The 18145-nt window shown below is 39.3% G+C and overlaps 1 protein-coding gene across 4 annotated transcripts in view; it reads left to right on the top strand.

Annotated features, from left to right (window-relative positions):
- adcy7 (adenylate cyclase 7) overlaps positions 1 to 18145 on the top strand; it is a 155561-nt gene that overhangs the window by 113227 nt on the left and 24189 nt on the right. For all 4 annotated transcript variants that reach the window (XM_063066894.1, XM_063066898.1, XM_063066895.1 and 1 more), the window contains 9 exons: positions 128 to 319; positions 414 to 457; positions 1405 to 1485; positions 3921 to 3990; positions 5063 to 5160; positions 5247 to 5331; positions 6446 to 6577; positions 12313 to 12363; positions 17161 to 17211. In XM_063066894.1, the coding sequence (XP_062922964.1) occupies positions 128 to 319; positions 414 to 457; positions 1405 to 1485; positions 3921 to 3990; positions 5063 to 5160; positions 5247 to 5331; positions 6446 to 6577; positions 12313 to 12363; positions 17161 to 17211 (804 nt within the window). The remainder of the gene's footprint in view (positions 1 to 127; positions 320 to 413; positions 458 to 1404; positions 1486 to 3920; positions 3991 to 5062; positions 5161 to 5246; positions 5332 to 6445; positions 6578 to 12312; positions 12364 to 17160; positions 17212 to 18145) is intronic.

Raw genomic sequence — 18145 nt, 5'->3', positions numbered from 1 at the left:
TTGTCTATTCACCTGAATCATTTTGTAGATCCACAAAGTCCAGCTTCACCGATATGTTTTACTGTCATTATTCTTATGCCTTAATGATTACAGTATAGATTCCATGTCAATGTTATATCATCAACAGACAAAGCAGCAAAGCCCAAAGAGTCGGCACCTACCGAAGCCAAGACATGTTAATGATGGACTAAAAATGAGAGCGTCTGTCCGCATGACGCGATACCTGGAGTCGTGGGGTGCGGCAAAACCGTTTGCCCACCTTCAGCAACGAGACAATGTTAGCTCTGAAATCTCAGCACCGAGTGGAAAGATTGGGAAGGTAAAGATGAAAACGTGGATTCTGTTGAAGACTTGTACTATCTATGAAACAAATCAACACATTCTCAGTCTTTTCTTTCCTCTCATCTTTCTAGGAAATCCCAATGCATTCTCTTGGGCTCCACAGGACATTGGATCGGTGGGTTTTCATCAGCTACATGAGATCAACATTTGCAGATTGATGCTATAATATATTTAGTCAGAATTCAATAATTCTCAGACTATCTTGCATAATTTGGTTCTTTAAAGAAAGCATTTAACAAAAAAAATCCAATTTTTTTTTTGCCACTTATCTTTCTGTTGGACCTTGGGGATATGGTAACTGCAAGACTGGGTTGCTGGATGACAGTCTAAAGACTCAGAGGCAGAAGTCAAATTCCACCATGGAAGTTGGGAAATTTAACTTCACTTATATAAGCTGGAATGATGGTGACTGTGAAGCTCCCAGATTGTTTTAAAATCATCCTCTAGGAAACGAAAATAGCCGTTCTTGCTGAACGTGGTTCAGATCAGACTCCAGACCTACCAGTGCACTTTACTCTAACTTACCTTCTGAAATGGACAGGCACAGAGTTCACTATGAGGGCTTAGCTCTCTCCTGAATATAGAGTAAAAATTAAGGTGAAGCTTTAGACCTTAATTCTGTGTTTTGGTGCTTCCTGAAACTTGTTGCTGACACCAAGGCAGGGGCACAGTGGCAGTGTCTGGGAGCTGAAGAGCTGAGTGCAGCATAGTGCACATCAAATTGCTGTGACACAAATTGTCAGTCCAACAATTCTGAATTTAATTATTTTCACTGTTACAAAATATAGATATGTTTTAATATCATGTTGTCACACTCTATACATTCTGAGATGTTGATGTATTAACTAACACCCACATTGATCCTCTTTTAGTTCTCATTCATTCCAGTCTTCAGAGGTGGCTGCCAAATTATATTTGATAGAGCTTTGTGCATACAATTCTTCTATGATACAGAAATGATGAATAACAATCTATCTCACATACAGGATGAAAAGCTTTGAATGTTAATTAGATATCACGTGTAGTGTGTACCGTATCTCAACTGCAATTTTCACTGTCTAGAAACAAATCACAAAAAAGACGATTTGAAGAGGAACTGTGTGAAAAAATGATAACGACAATCAACGGGATAAATTCACCAAAGTATGTAACATTTTACGTTTCGATGCTTCTTTCACAATGCGGTTTAGAGCCCTTCGGACATTGATCAATCACTTGAAGTCAAACAAATATTTCAATCTCCAGAATAAGGCAACGATCTTGTTTCATGTGTGTACTGTACATGTACACCCTATTGCAATCACTTGCGTGGGCTGAGATGTGAGGAGTGACTATCTCGGTGTAAATTTCCATTGCTAATAGAAGAGAGATAACGAAAGCAGGATAGCTTTTCAAGAATAAAAAATCATTGCTTCCTCATTGAGTCTAGTCTAAATGCACTGAAGTTGCTTTGGGATAGAGGGTAAATTGATGTGGCTGATTTCCTCTTCAAATGTTTGTTGCTTCAAAACTCTGAGGGCAACATTTTCTAATGCATTATGCAAATATAGAACAGTATGTTAAAATATTGCCCTGTAGTGTATTGAAAAATAACACTGGTATTGCAACAGTTTATTTCTCCATACTTTGACAAAATATTTTAGTAGTAATGTACCAAGATGCAGTACTAATTGTTGAACATGTGTTGGAATAGTGAAGGAGTCCAAAGGCAGAGTAGAAGTGAGACAAAAGTCAAGATCTCCTGGTGAAAATAATTTCTCCGCTCTGCTATCAGTTTGATTTTATTTTGACATCCAATACCTCAATGTTACTTTTTATAAGAATGAGAACAGATTATATGCAGTGCTTTAGGTGTGGACCAGCCAAGTTTCTTTTCAAATTAACAGAACTTCCCTTCTTTAAGTCTTGCATCAAAGTTCTCAATAGTGATTCAGTGATTGATTTTGGTCACTGCTTTAACTTGTGGAACTTTAGTTGGAAAAAACATTCAGTCAGAATATCAGATTTCCAGAGTGGAATGCAGTTGTGTGTACATTTCTCAACCAAATTGCGCCACTCTGGAATTTTGACTGGCTGTTGACATTGTAAACCAGCCTTGTATACAGATGATGTGATGTTAGATTCATTGGTGCAAGTGCTGGCATTATTCTTTCAACTGTATTTTGCAGTGTTGCTGGGTAAATTAGGTTAGATTGTTCAGAGGAGTGTTAACTATTTCCAGTCTCATGCTACTTAAAAGGGGTCTTTAGGAGCAGGTCCTGCCCAGCTCTGGAAACCCTTCTGAGATAAGTACATGTGGTTCCATCACACCTTCCCATGATCAGTGCTAACCAACACCCCACCCCCCCCACTTCCCTACCACAACAGATGTCTACTTTAGCGTAAACACACGGAAATCTGCAGATGCTGCAATTTCAAGCAACACACATAAAAATTGCTGGTGAACGTAGCAGGCCAGGCAGCATCTATAGGAAGAGGTACAGTCAACGTTTTGACTAACTGAAAGAAGAGATAGTTAAAGATTTGAAAGTGGGAGGGGGTGGGGGAGATCTGAAATGATAGGAGAAGACAGGAGGTGGGGGGGGGAGTGGCGATGGAGCTAAGAGCTGGAAAGCTGATTAGCTTTTGATTTCTGGTAATAAACACAATGCTACCCATTGCCCTGTCCTCCACTCACCTCACCACTCATTGATTTTCTTTCACCTTGCCCCATGCCCCCAGACTTGGCTTTGTTCCAGGACACTCTGTAGCCTCTGAAGATACGTGATCAGCAGCATGTGATGAAGTGGGTGATGTACAGGGCTTCAGACACTACAGGACCTTTCTGTGGCCACCCCAGTGATAAAATGGTAGTTTTTTCATCGTATGAAGATTTTTTTAAATGCACCATTAAGGATGCAGAGAAGCTGAGGTCATTGTCGAATAGATGTTTGTGGATGAATGTACATTTAAGATGTGAACATATTTAATCATCACCAGTTTCCCTGTTTCCTTTGTTCACTGCTTTAACCAATGTTAAAATGATACAGGACTGTAAGCTGAGGTGCATATCTTACTCCAATTCATCGTAAGCCCTGGAATAAATGCCTTTGTTGTTCCTCAGTCCTCTCTGCTGAAGTTCTGGTGGGAAATCCTTTGTGAGTTTGGAGAGGGTGGGAGCCAGAGAGAGGATGGAAGTGGTGAGGGTTTAACAACTTCATTCAACTTGTTTAAAGTATAAAATTTCAATTTGCTCAGAGGATTTGCAAGTATTATAAGCATTAGGTGATCATAAGGATGGATTGCATGATGAAAAGATTGGCTTGGTAGGAGAGCCTTTCATGATCTACATCCTAGATTACTTCTAGAGCAGTAAGGACTGCGGAGAGCATCACTGGGGTCTCTCTTCCCCTTTCCAGGATACATACTATTAGTTCTATGTCCATCCCTCCCCGAATCTCCGTGCCCAACCTCTTACTGTCAGGCAGAAGGTACCTCTGTATAAGAACAATGACTGAGAGGCTGGACAACAGCTTCTACCCCAGGCTGTGAGAGTTCTGATACCACCCAGTAATATTTACAATTTTTTCTTTCTACAGAGAATCAATTAAATGTGGCATCTTTGCCCGACTGATGCCTTTATTCAATGAAAAGGGTCTGGAAAAAATAGTAAGTATTCTAGGGTGTGTTCATTGAGCTGTAGGTCCAAGAATTTTCATGAAAATTTACTGATATAGGTATATAGGCTTGTATGCAACATTTTGGACCAGTGGAAATGGTCCAGAAGGGTTGTATGGAAACTATTATTACCATTTTTCTTAACAACTAATTTCATTACTTAGCCTAATAGGTTAGATTTACCACAGTACATAATTATCTATTTAAATGTTTATTTTGCTTTTATATCATCTCAATGTGTACTTAAGAATGTATAAATAATTGTAGTTTTATACATATAAAAAATGGAAAAGGTTATATGTGTGAAAAAAGTACATGATAATTGTGAACTCCTTATCCAAATAAAAATAAAATTTAAAAAAAAAGAAAATTTACTGACCTTGGAAGTTGGTTCACAAAACAACTAAAATGACAATATCATGGGAAATAACAATTTTACATAAAATAGCAATATTTTAAGCATATTATTAGTACTTTATTCTTGGTTCTTCAAAAAAAAACGATGATTTGAATAATCTCTATGAAAGTTTATGTGCATTGCAGCATATATCTGAGGAACTAGAAGTCAATTTTATTTTTAATAGAATGCAAAAATATATCTTTACAATTCCCTTGAAGCATTGGTTTTAACATTTAACAATACAGTGTTTATCACAATTCAGCTGAATGAGAGTTTATACTAAGATATGCTTGACAAATTAAGGTAACAAGAACTTTTCAGAACGAAGATGTTAAAATCTTCTCTGTTGTGGATTAAATCTGAATTAAACTATTTTGCATAAATACAACTCCAACATGTCTTTACTAGAGCTTTCTCCACAAAATTGTGCCATTTCATCATTGCAAGCTTTTTCTAAAATCCATATTTTCAATCACATCTATGTCCATTTTCATCAGTTCACCTGATGGGTGTTTTGCTGAACTTTCTCCCCTTCTGATTGGGCATATGAGTTGATACATCTCTTGGGTAGCTTGTGCTATGTTTCTGTTTAAGAAAGGGAAAACAAAGTGAAGAGAAACGTTCATCATTTCATGTATTGGCTGCCTTTTTTCTTTCTTCCAGTATCGTTCAGTCTGTCTTCCCTCCCTGAGGTATTATGCTGGTTGTGCCATGTTGATATTCTGTTGCATATTTGTGATCCACTTGCTAGTTATGCCCAAGTAAGTACTGCATTTGGAATCAAATATATTTTTAAGTTTTAAAATATTTTTAACCTAACTTCTGCCACATATGTTTCTCTCAATAGAACAGATACACTGGGGATATCATTTGGAATTGCTGCCATTATTCTTCTGATAATTCTCTTCATTTCTTTTGCTGGTTATGTGAAGGTGAGTTGAATCAAAATATTGTAGCTAAGATAATCCATTAATTTTGTCATGTAAACTTTCCGTTGTAACATTAGTGAATTGCTGACTCTTTGTAACATCGGTTTAAAACCATTTGCTATTTTAAATGAAGTCTGAAAGCATACTCGGTTCAATACACTATTAGAGTTAAAATACAAACTTGGATACAGGCTATTTGGGCTAACTAGTTTACATCTGTGCTTTTCCTCTGTGAAGAAATATTCTAACCATGTATTTATCCACATTATTCATGTTACCTTTCATTCTGTGTAATCCATCCAAAAAGTTTCATGTTGAATGTTAGTTTCTGCCACAGTGTCCCAGAATTTTCTGCATAAAATACTTATTCCCATTTTTTTTTTACAATTTCTTGCATTTAATCATGTGTTCATGACCAAATGTTTTTGTTGCTTAAATTGTTAAAGGTGGATTGCTCCTACCATCACTGTCCTGTATTTTCATTATTTTAAACATATTTAACTGTGATTCCAAAATCCTTGAAGTTTTTATTTGCACTTCCCCAGACTAGATGGTGCAAGAGTTATTCATTATGCTTTCTCTAAAACATTAATATCTTTCTTATTATGTGAAGCCCAAGTTTTCACTCAATAATATATATTTTTTCTAAGGTTTTATTACTTTGCTCCGTGTGATCAGACTACAAATTCCTATAGCTTGACCTTTATGGCCTTGATTCAAAGGTTTCTTTTAATTCTGTGGTAATGAAACCTTTGCTATTCCAGTATTCCAATGATTATAGTTGCTACCAATATTTTTATCACCATATTCCCATTGGCATTGTCACTGTCACTATTGATGTAATTATTGTTACCACTGATTTTCCTAACAGACTGGAATAGTATTTTGTTCTGATTGAACAATCAGTTCTCCTATGTTTGTGTTTCCTCAAATTTGAACTGGAGAAATGGAGACAAATGAGTCCAAAGTGATATTAAGTATTCATTGCTATAGCAAACCTTCAAAACTTTTAATTAGTTTTGAATTTTTATTTGGCTTTCATTGGAAAATTTTCATTACAATTTGCTAAAGAATGTCAGCGCTTCAATTCATGTTTCTTTTCTGTTCCATGCAAAAGCTATGGAAGAATTGTTTGTCTTCAAATCCATTCACTGGCGTCTCTGAGGCTATTACAACAAAACCAATATTACGGCTAACATTGACTCTCATTGTCATAATTGTTGTATTGGTCATTTCAGTTTTGAACTTGGTGAGTAACTCTAATGAAACCGTTGAAGTGTGTATAGATGCGAATAAGTTTTAACTAGAAAGCCCTAAAAGGTGCAGTTTTTCCAGATGTTGGGGGTAATAACCGAAAGAGTAGAGCCATTTGCTGTCTTATATGAGTGGAGGATGATGGTTTCTACAGTAGTTTTGACAAAACTGGAACTGTGCAAATGGCAGACAATTCCAGAATTTGGAAGGAATAGAAGAGGAGTTTATTTTACCACATCAAAATATACTTTGGGTGGGAGCAAATCTGAAGCAACTCTTCTAGGAAGAGGGTACCCCGCTGGTTTGCAATGTAGATGCCATATGCCAGCTCAGTCAGCCTGCTCGTTGTGATGATTTCTACATAGAGCCAGTACCAACCATTCTGTTGGTTAGTTGTACATCTCAACAGAGCACCCATCATTGTAATCTTCCAGCTCCACTTCACCATTCTGCACCGTGTGTTTAGAGAACACTTAGTACGTTATGAAATTCAAGATAGGTATTCTGATGTGCAGTTTTCCTGTAACAAGCCCGTTTTGCTTTTGTCTTCTGACTGATGATATTGTTCTCACTCACCTAAAAAAGAATTGAGAGTCAATCATATTGGGTCCAGAGTCACATACAGGCAGATTGTTTTAGAATGGCTTACTTGCAGAAAGGTAGTGGTGATCAAAATCGTTTCTTGTAACAAATCATGATTCACTGTAACCGTTACTGATTTTTAAAAAAAAATTCTACCTTTAGACTCTGGATCAATAGTCCAGGTCTTGATGCCAGTCCAATAAAATAGCAGCAGTGCGACCATGCCCTGGATAATGTGTTCTAAGCGATTCATAAGACCAAAAGATATAGGAGCAGAATTGGGCCATCTGGCTCATCGAGTCTGCTTTGCCAATTCTCCCACTTTTCCCCTCAGCCCCAATCTCCTGCCTTCTCCCCATATCTCTTCAAGCCCCGACCAATCAAGAATCTACCAACCTCTACCTTAAATATACATGAGGACTTGGCCTCCACAGCTGGCTGTGGCAAAGAATTCCACAGATTCACCACTATCTGGCTAAAGGTGGCCGCCTCATCTCCGTTCTAAAAGGACGCCCCTCTATTCTGAGGCTGTGTCCTCTGGTTTTAGACTCTCCCATCACAGGAAACATCTTCTCCACATCCACTCTATCAAGACCTTTCACCATTCGATAGGTTTCAATGAGGTCACCCCTCATTCTTCTGAATTCTAGTGAATACAGGCCCAGAGCTATCAAACACTCTTCATATGATAAGACATTCAATCCTGGAGTCATTTTTGTGAACCTCCTTTGAACCCTGTCCAGTTTCACCACATCCTTTCTAAGATAAACTGCCTGAAACTGCTCACAATACTCCAAGTGAGGCCTCATCAGCGCTTTATAAAGTTGCAACATTGCATCCTTGCTTTTATATTCTAGTCCTCTTGAAATGAATGCTAACATTGCATTTGCCTTCCTCACCACCGATTTAACCCGCAAATTAAACTTTAGGGAATCTTGCACAAAGACTCCAAGTCACTTTGCGCCTGAGTTTTTTGTATTTTCTCTCCATTTAGAAAATAGTCTATCCTGTAATTTCTTCTACTAAAATACATGACCATACACTTCCTGACATTGAATTCCATCTGTCATTTCTTTGCCCATTCTCCTGATATGTCTGTCCTTCTGTAACCTCTCTACTTCCTCAAAAAAACCTGCTGCTCCACCTTTGCAACAAAGCCATCCATTCCATCATCCAAATCGTTGACATACAACGTAAAAAGAATTGGTCCAAACACAGACCCCTGTGGAACACTACTAGTCACAAGCAGCCAACCAGAAAAGGCCCTCTTTATTCCCACCCTTTGTTTCCTGCCAATCAGCCAATGCTTTATCCATGCCAGAATCTTTCCTCTAGTATGGTGTCATAGCTTGTTCAGCAGTCTCATGTGTGGCACCTTGTCAAAGGCCTTCTGAAAATCCAAGCACACAACATCAATTGATTCTCCTTTGTCTATCCTACTTGTTGTTTCTTCAAAGAATTCCAGCAGATTTATCAGGCAAGATTTTCCCTTGAGGAAGCCATGCTAACTATGGCTTATTTTATTTTATGCCTCCAAGTACCCTGAGACCTTGTCCTTCACAATTGACTCCAACATTTTCCCAACCACTGAGGCCACCTCATTCAGAACCTTGGGGTGTACACCATCTGGTGCAAGTGACTTATCTACCTTCAGACCTTTCGGTTTCCCAAGAATCTTCTCTCTAGTTATGGTAGGTAACTTCACACACTTCATGCCCCCTGACATCTGGAACTTCCACCATACTACTTGTGTCTTCCACAGTGAAGACTGATGTAAAATACTTATTCAGTTCGTCTGCCACTTCCTTGACCCCCATTACTACCTCTCTTGCATTGTTTTCCAGCGGTGTCCGTTATCAACTCTCGCCCCTCTTTTACACTTTATGTATCTGAAAAAACTTTTGTTATCCTTTTTAATATTACTGGCAAACTTAACTTCGTATCCCATCTTTACCTTAATGCCTTTTTAGTTGCCCTCTGTTGGTTTTTGAGAGCTTTCCAATCCTCCAAATTCACACCAATTTTTGCTCTATTATATGCCTTCTCTTCGGCTTTTATGCTGGCTTTGACTTCTCTTGTTAGCCACAATTGTGTCATCTTGCCTTTTGGATACTTCTTCCTCTTTGGAATGTCTATATCCTGTGCCTTCTGAATTGCTTCCAGAAATTATAGCCATTGCTGCTCTGCTGTCATCCCTGCCTGTGCTCTTTTCCAATCCATTCTGGCCAGCTCCTCGCTCATGTGTCTATAATTCCCTTTACTCCACTGTAACACTGATACATCTGACTTTGGCTTCTCCTTCCCAAATTTCAGGATGAATTGGATCATCTTATGATTGCATGCTCCCAAGGGTTCTTTTACCTTAAGCTTTCTAATCAATTCTGGTTCATTGCACAACGCCCAATCCAGAATATCTGATCCCCTAGTGGGCTCAACTATGAGCTGCTCTAAAAAGCCATCTCACAGGCATTCTAGAAATTCACCCTCTTGGGATCCAGCCTGAATGTGATTTTCCCAATCTACCTGCATATTGAAATCCCTCATGACTATTAGAGCATTGCCCTTTTGGCAGGCATTTTCTATCTCCCGTTGTAATTTGTTGACCACATCCTTACTACTGCTTGGGGTCTGTATACAACTCCCATCAGGGTCTTTTTACCCTTGCAGTTCCTTAGCTCTATCCACAGTGATTCAATACCATCTGGTCCTCTGTCACCTCTTTCTAATGATTTGATTTCATTTTTTACCAACACAGCAACACCACCCCTCTGCCTTCCTGCCTGTCCTTTCGATACAATGTGTATCCTTGGACATTAAGCTCCCCTGCTATGATCCTCTTTCAGCTTACAACGTCATACATCGCAATACGTAACTGTGCTACAAGTTTATCTACCTTATGCCGTATACTGTGCACATTGAAGTATAACACCTTCAGTCCTGTATTCACTCTTTCCGATTTTGTCCGCCTTTTACCTTGCAACTCATCCTGTTAACTGCAATTTATGCCCTGTCGACAGCCCTCCTCACTACACACTGCCTCTGTTGGTAAACCAGCTACTGTACCTCATCTTCAGCACTATCAACCGCCTTTCCTATGACACTTTTTATATTGAAATATAGGCAGCTCAGGACACCAGTCGCACCATGCTCAACCCTTTGATTCCTAACTTTGCGGTCTCACCAACATTTGCCTCCACAACCTCTCCACTAACTGTTCTGACACTCTGGTTCCTATGCTCTTTCAAGTCTAATTTAAACCCCACTATGCAGTATTAACAAACCTTCCAATGAGGATATTAGCCCCCCCTGCCGTTCAAGTGCAAAGCGTCCCTTCTGTACAGAGAGCCCAATGACCCAAAAATCTTATGCCCTCCCTCCTACACCAACTCCTTAGCTACGTATTAAACTGTATAATCTTCCTAATTCCTACCTCACTAGCACGTGGCACAGGTAGCAATCCTGAGATCATAATCCTGGATATCCTGCTCTTTAACGTAGCATCTAACTCCCTGAACTCCCTATGCTGAACCTCATCACTCGTCCTTGCCATGTTATTGGTACATACGTAGAACATGACCTCTGGCTATTCGCCCTCCTACTTAAGAATGCTGAGGGCTCGATCCGAGATGTCCTGGACCCTAGCATCTGGGAGACAATATACCACCTGGGAATCTCACAGAACCTCCTGTCCGTTTCCTTGAACTAACAAATCTCCTGTCACCACAGTGTGCCTCTTATCCCCCCCTTCCCTCCTGCATTACAGAGCTGGACTCAGTACCAGAGATCTGACCACTGTGACTTTCCTCTGAGGTCAACCCCCTCCCCCGCCAGTGGTATCCAAAGTGATATACCTGTTGTTGAGGGTGATGGACACAAGGATACTCTGCACTGGCTCCTTAAACTCTTTCCCTTTCCTGCCTGTTACCCAGACACCTGTGTTCTACACTTTGGGTGTAACTACCTTTCTATATGTCCTATCTACCATCCCTTCAGCCTCCCAATTAATCCGGAGTTCATCCAATTCTAGCTCCAACTCTTTAGCGCGATTTGTTAGAAGCTGCATCTGGAGGCACTTCTTGCAGTTGTGGTTGTCAGAGATACTGGAGGTCTCCCTGCCTTCCCACATCCCACAAGCGAAGCATTCCACGATCCTTTCTGGCATCTGTACTGTCCTAGCTGAGTAGATATAAAGAAGGGGAGGAAAGATAAACAACCTAGAGCTTTTCTTCTTTTGCTTTCTCTTCGCTGAAGCCTCGAGGTGCTAAAGCCTCAAGATCACCACTCTGACTCTGTCCACTCTGATGACAGCCGCTGCGACAATGGTGGCTGTGCTTGTCCCTGGCTTCCTTTAATTTGCTCTTGCTAATCAATCTCAAGCGTGGATTGATCGCTGGTCAAAGCTCAGGCAGTGGACTTGAGTGAAACCACCTCCTCTTAAATTTCTGACGTCCGGATCGGTCCCTGGCCAAAGCTCTAGTTGTGCTGCCATGACCCACTGCTCCCTTTTTCTACTCATCACAAGCCTGCATTTCTTGCATACAAAACTACTGCTGACAGTGAAATTACTGATTTGATTATATTTTTGAAATTTAGGGAGTGGTGCATATCATATCCTCTTGTGCTTCATGTATTAAATACAAAATAATGTAACAATTAAGTGCAGCGCAGTAACATAGTGGGCAGCATAATGCTATTACAGTTTCAGCAATGCAGGTTCAATTCCCACCTCTGTCTGCGAGGAGTCTTTACCTTCTTCCTGTGACCACGTGGGTTTTCTTCGGGTGCTCCGGTTTCCTCCCACATTCCAAACGCATACGGGTTAGTAAGTTAATTGGTCACATGGGTGTAATTGGGTGACATTGGCTCGTTGAACCAGAAGGTCCTGTCTTGTTACCTTGCTGTTCCTGTAAAATAAAAAAAAAATAATTTAATAGTTCAGGGCTTTCAGAAATTAACAGCTGTTGATACTGATTGCGGGGTTTATCCATAACAAAGCCATGCATCTCAAAAAGGATGAAAGAAGCAAATCTCATTTGGCCCATGTAGTTTTGAGTCCAACGATATGATAGGAATTCTTATCATGTTTTAGAACTGTATATAATCAGTGGAAACTATATGCTGCATTGAATATTATTGCTGTCTTTTCAGTATTCAATGTCAGAAGTGCACAATAAGGTGAATGAGACAAACTGCACTCTTGTGAGTAGACACAAACATTTTTTTTACCTTTTGAATTTTGCAGGTAAATGTTTACCTTAGTTTATTAGGTTATGACATGAATAACTCTAAGCCATCTTTGTGTTTCTTAGTTGGGCAATGGAGTGCTAAATTTTGAGATGTTAATTACAATAACAAGGTGTGCGATATTTCTTTCAATAAAATATAATAACATAATAGTAACCAGGCAGAAAGAATAAATGATTTTCTTTTAATGGAAGCTAATTGATCTCTCGTACTACTGTACTTGGACTTCACGATCAAATCTAACCTTCAAGTGAACCAACTTCAGTGCGCAATTCAGGATGTGCAGAAGCTACTATTGCAGTGTCGTTAAAAATGGTGTGCTATATTGAAAAATATTTGATTTTCAGCATTACTTACGAAATATGACAAATACTATGGTGAATGAGAACTACCACTCTGCTGTGAGTAGAAAAGAACACTACGTCTTCATTTTAATTCTTCCAAATAAAATAGTCATAGTCGTAGTCATACTTTATTGATCCCGGGGGAAATTCGTTTTCGTTACAGTTGCACCATAAATAATAAATAGTAATAAAACCATAAATAGTTAAATAGTAATATGTAAATTATGCTGGGAAATAAGTCCAGGACCAGCCTATTGGCTCAGGGTGTCTGACCCTCCAAGGGAGGAGTTGTAAAGTTTGATGGCCACAGGCAGGAATGACTTCCTATGATGCTCTGTGTTGCATCTCGGTGGAATGAGTCTCTAGCTGAATGTACTCCTGTGCCCACCCAGTACATTATGTAGTGGATGGGAAACATTGTCCAAGATGGCATGCAACTTGGACAGCATCCTCTTTTCTGACACCACCATCAGAGAGTCCAGTTACATCCCCACAACATCACTGACCTTGCGAATGAGTTTGTTGATTCTGTTGGTGTCTGCTACCCTCAGCCTGCTGCCCCAGCACACAACAGCAAACATGACAGCACTGGCCACCACAGACTCGTAGAACATCCTCAGCGTCGTCCGGTAGATGCTAAAAGACTTCAGTCTCCTCAGGAAATAGAGACGGCTCAAAATATTGCCTTGATTTACTAGATTCTGCCACCACGTAGTGATTCTCAGAAAGGCAATGGAGCACTAAACTGTGGGAAGTACAGCATTGCAATATGCAACATTTTCTCATTTAAAATGTTTTGCTGTAATAATAATAATGAGAAAGAGATAAAAGATAATGCATTTTAAAAATGTAACCTAATTGATTTCTCACAGCACTCTACTTGGGCAGTCAAATTCAGAAGAAGGACCCAAGGAGTGCTCATTTCAGGATGTGCGGATGCATTTCAGTAACCACTTTAAAATACTAATTTCTGCCCTTAAACCTCTAATATAAATTGCCCTGTCCAAATTGTTGCTTCATGCTCAGACTGGGTTATTACAGGTAACAAGGTTAGGAGTGCAGATTTAATTGGTACAGTGGTGTGACTATATTTTTAGCCTAGTACAGAGAATTCTCATGGGCATAAATATCACCTTCAGTAAATGTTCTTCATGATGTGTGGACTGGAACTACACGTTTTGAAGAAAGCACCCTTCTGGATTAGAAGAGATGAGAGAAGGACCTAAAACTATTACTATTTTTCACTGTATTAGTTGTGCATTTGTATATTTATACTTGAGTATGCACAGGCAGGAAATGGTGAGAAGAATGGACATGTAATTGAACAATCTCCAGACACAGTCAGGAAGGTGACATGACATAAACTGACCAGTGTAAAACTAGGGCTTCTGTAAGAAGGGGTTCTATCATCTTTAGGCAGACTCTTTTGGAGTAAAGTTCACTTGTTAGCTTCTCTCGTATCAAGAAAGACCAGGCCCATATGTGTACGTTCTCTTGTCAATGAGGATAGACTACCATTAGTGTATTTGTATATGGGAAGAAGCTTTATAACCAGTAGTTGAATTTCCTAAAGATTTTGATTAAGAAATTTAAAATCATTAAGAGTATCTGTAGTCTAAAATTTCGTAAACGGACTCACTTCTCCATCTATTCTTACAGTGGCAGTTTGTTCCCAGTACAGATTTCTGATTAGGCGGAAGTTTTTCGAATCTAGATCTAGAGTTTACGAAAATCAAGAGAGGCGTTAGACAAGGGTGTGTTTTCTCCCCTGATTTGTTTAATGTGTACAGTGAAACAATATTACAAAAAATAAGAGACATTTTAGGAATCAAAGTTGGTGGTGAAAACGTCAGTAAATTTAGATATGCGGATGACACTGTTAATTGCAAGTACGGAGGAAGAACTACGAAACTTAATTGATACAGTTGTTGAAAGTGCAAAAATGGGTCTATCTATCAATTGAAAAAAGACAGAATGTATGGTGATAATCAAAAAGAAGGAGAATCCTATCTGCAGGCTGAGAATAAACGGGGGAGACATAAAACAAGTACAGAACTTTTGCTACTTAGATAGCTGGGTGACATCAGATGGCAGGTGCGACATGGACATCAAAAGAAGAATAGGGATGGCAAAAGACACCTTTATGAGAATGAAGAGTATACTGACCAATACTAAACTAGGCATGACAACCCGCCTCAGAGTACTGAAATGTTACGTTTATCCAGTTATGTTATATGGCTCAGAATGTTGGACAATATCTAGTAACATGAGGAAACGAATTGAAGCAGCAGAGATGTGGTTTTTGAGGAGGATGCAAAGAATATCATGAATGAAACGAACATCTAATGAGGATGTCATGAACAGAGCAAACACAAAAAGAGAAATAATGTATGAGATCGTGAAAAGGCAACGTGACTTCATTGGACATGTGATTAGGACAGAGGAGTTAGAGTGCACGGTAATTAAGGGAAAGATTGAAGGGAAGAAAGCAAGAGGAAGGCAAAGACAAATGATGATGGAGACAACAGCCAGAGAACTGGAAATGAATACCAATGAATTGATCCACTTGACCCGAAACAGGAGTGTGTGGGCCATGGCAGTCAAAGCTCAAACTGGGCATGGCACATGATGATGATGATAGTCTAAATTAAGAACATAAAGTGCTGATAATTCTCAGGAGGCCAGGTTACATTTATGGGAAAAGAAACAAGACTTTCAGTTTGAAGGCCAATTTTCAGAACCCTGAGTCTGTGTAAAATTAAGGCAAGGCAATGAGTGAAGCTGAGTGAAGGGACTCTTGAGATGAGAGCATCCTTCCTTGTCTTGTTTTCCCTTCACATGGAAAGGCCTGGGCAGGAGTCAGACAGAAGTGAAGTAACTCACTAGCTTTTTAGGAGTTTCATGATTAAGCACAAAGAGGTATTAATATTCTCTCTATTCTGGAGGTCAAAGTGGACACCAGTAGCCAATCTTTTTACATGTTGTTTCCATTGGTGAAGGAGCTTATGGGACAGTATAGCATAGCAAAAGGTCCTTGGGCCCACAATGCCATGGTTGCTAATTTTAAACCACAAGTCTCTGATCTCTTTCTCTGAAATCCATGCTTGTTCATGTGTCTGTCTCAGTACCTCTTAAATGTTGCTGTCATACCTGCTTCCACCATTTTCCATTGACAGTACCTTCCAGGCAAAAAAAAACCAGCCTTTAAATTTACCCTCTCTCCTCTTAAAGCTATTCTCTTTAATATTTGGGATTTCCACAATAGACTAAAGATACTGGCTATCTAACCTATATATGCCTCTCACAATTATATATAATTATGTCAGTTCAGACCTCAGCATAGTTTTTAGTTAATTGTTCTGTCCATTACACTTCAATCCCCCCACTTAATCTGTAATATTTCTGACAGATCAGTGACTTGCTCCAGAAATGTCAATTGTTTCTCATGTAGCATGGTATAGCCCAAGACATTACAATTTCCCCAAACTCTTTTACCATGGTTTAAGTGAGACTATAAATTGAATCATCCTGTCAGGCTGATAGTCTCCATTGAAGTTATCTTAAAATGAATTGTGTTGAATTATTTATCGTTTTGGTGTAGCATTTTAGAAGGTGACAGTTGAAAACAAAATTGTTTGAAGTTGAAATACTTTGTAGGTATTCTACAAATCTGTCAGTTTATTAGTTATTGATGTGTTGATTTCAACAGGTACATTGTACAACTGGTATATCAGTGTAAAACAAATCTTTTAATTTGTTAGGTGAAATTATTTTCAGTTAATGTAGTCTCTGAATCATTGTTTAACCATTTAATCAATTAAAAATATAATAGTTTTAATGTTATTTGGTATAATATGAGCTGTTGTATCCTGTAACTCATCTAGACTTCAATAAGGTTAGTTTTAAAATCACAGCCACTGTTCCCTCTAAGCCGCACGGGTGTGGGGTATGCAGCAGCACAGTAACTGAAATACTCCCATGCACATAGCCCTTGTTACCACATAGCTATAATTTTCTTTGTTATAATGTTTTATTAAAGTGCAGCGCAGTTTTCAGATTGTGTAAAAGTTTCCTGCTCAGAGCTATGGTTGGTATGTGCATCCTTTAAAAAAACCTGAGAGGGAACATTACTCATGGCTTGGGGTTAGTAGAATCATACAGCTCATATACAGACACTTTGGCCCACCAGGTCCGTGCAGACCCTCGAGCACCTCTCTAAAGAATTCTCCTCTTAATTATTATCTGTGCGGTTTATAATATCATTTTACTAAAGAATTGTGCATCTTTGCTTAACAGTGGTTAATGGGCCAAGGATGATTTAGATTAAAGACTGTCATTTACCATATTTTAGAACTGCACAGTGTGGGTGAAGATTATGTTATATTGAATGTTAATATTTTATTTTTAGATCTACTTACAAAATAATACCAACACAGCGTGTGAGAATTATTATCTTCCTGTGAGTATATATAAATTTCATTTGTTTATTTTGATGTTTGCAATTTGAATTTTGCCCTGCTTTATTAGATTATGCCACCAGCTATTCTAAAGTACCTTTATGACAATCCTATGTTAGTGCCAGAATGTGTGGTGACATTTGTGGGCTGCTTCCAGCTCATCCTTTTGTGTGTAGGTTGTTAATGCAAATGGTACATCTCACTGTATGTTTCGATGTACATTTGATAAATAAATCTGAATCTGGTTCTCAGGTAATAGAAACATAGAAAATAGGTGCAGGAGTAGGCCATTCGGCCCTTCGAGCCTGCACCGCCATTTATTATGATCATGGCTGATCATCCAACTCAGAACCCCGCCCCAGCCTTCCCTCCATACCCCCTGACCCCCGTAGCCACAAGGGCCATATCTAACTCCCTCTTAAATATAGCCAATGAACTGGCCTCAACTGTTTCCTGTGGCAGAGAATTCCACAGATTCACCATTCTCTGTGTGAAGAAGTTTTTCCTAATCTCGGCCCTAAAAGGCTTCCCCTCTATCCTCAAACTGTGGCCCCTCGTTCTGGACTTCCCCAACATCGGGAACAATCTTCCTGCATCTAGCCTGTCCAATCCCTTTAGGATATACGTTTCAATCAGATCCCCCCTCAATCTTCTAAATTCCAACGAGTACAAGCCCAGTTCATCCAGTCTTTCTTCATATGAAAGTCCTGCCATCCCAGGAATCAATCTGGTGAACCTTCTTTGTACTCCCTCTATGGCAAGGATGTCTTTCCTCAGATTAGGGGACCAAAACTGCACACAATACTCCAGGTGTGGTCTCACCAAGGCCTTGTACAACTGCAGTAGTACCTCCCTGCTCCTGTACTCAAATCCTCTCACTATAAATGCCAGCATACCATTCGCCTTTTTCACCGCCTGCTGTACCTGCATGCCCAC

This window comes from Mobula hypostoma, chromosome 14, assembly GCF_963921235.1.
Source record: "Mobula hypostoma chromosome 14, sMobHyp1.1, whole genome shotgun sequence".
NCBI classification, from domain to species: domain Eukaryota; kingdom Metazoa; phylum Chordata; class Chondrichthyes; order Myliobatiformes; family Myliobatidae; genus Mobula; species Mobula hypostoma.
Note: the sequence above shows the minus strand (reverse complement) of the source record. Positions and strands in the feature narration are given on the sequence as shown.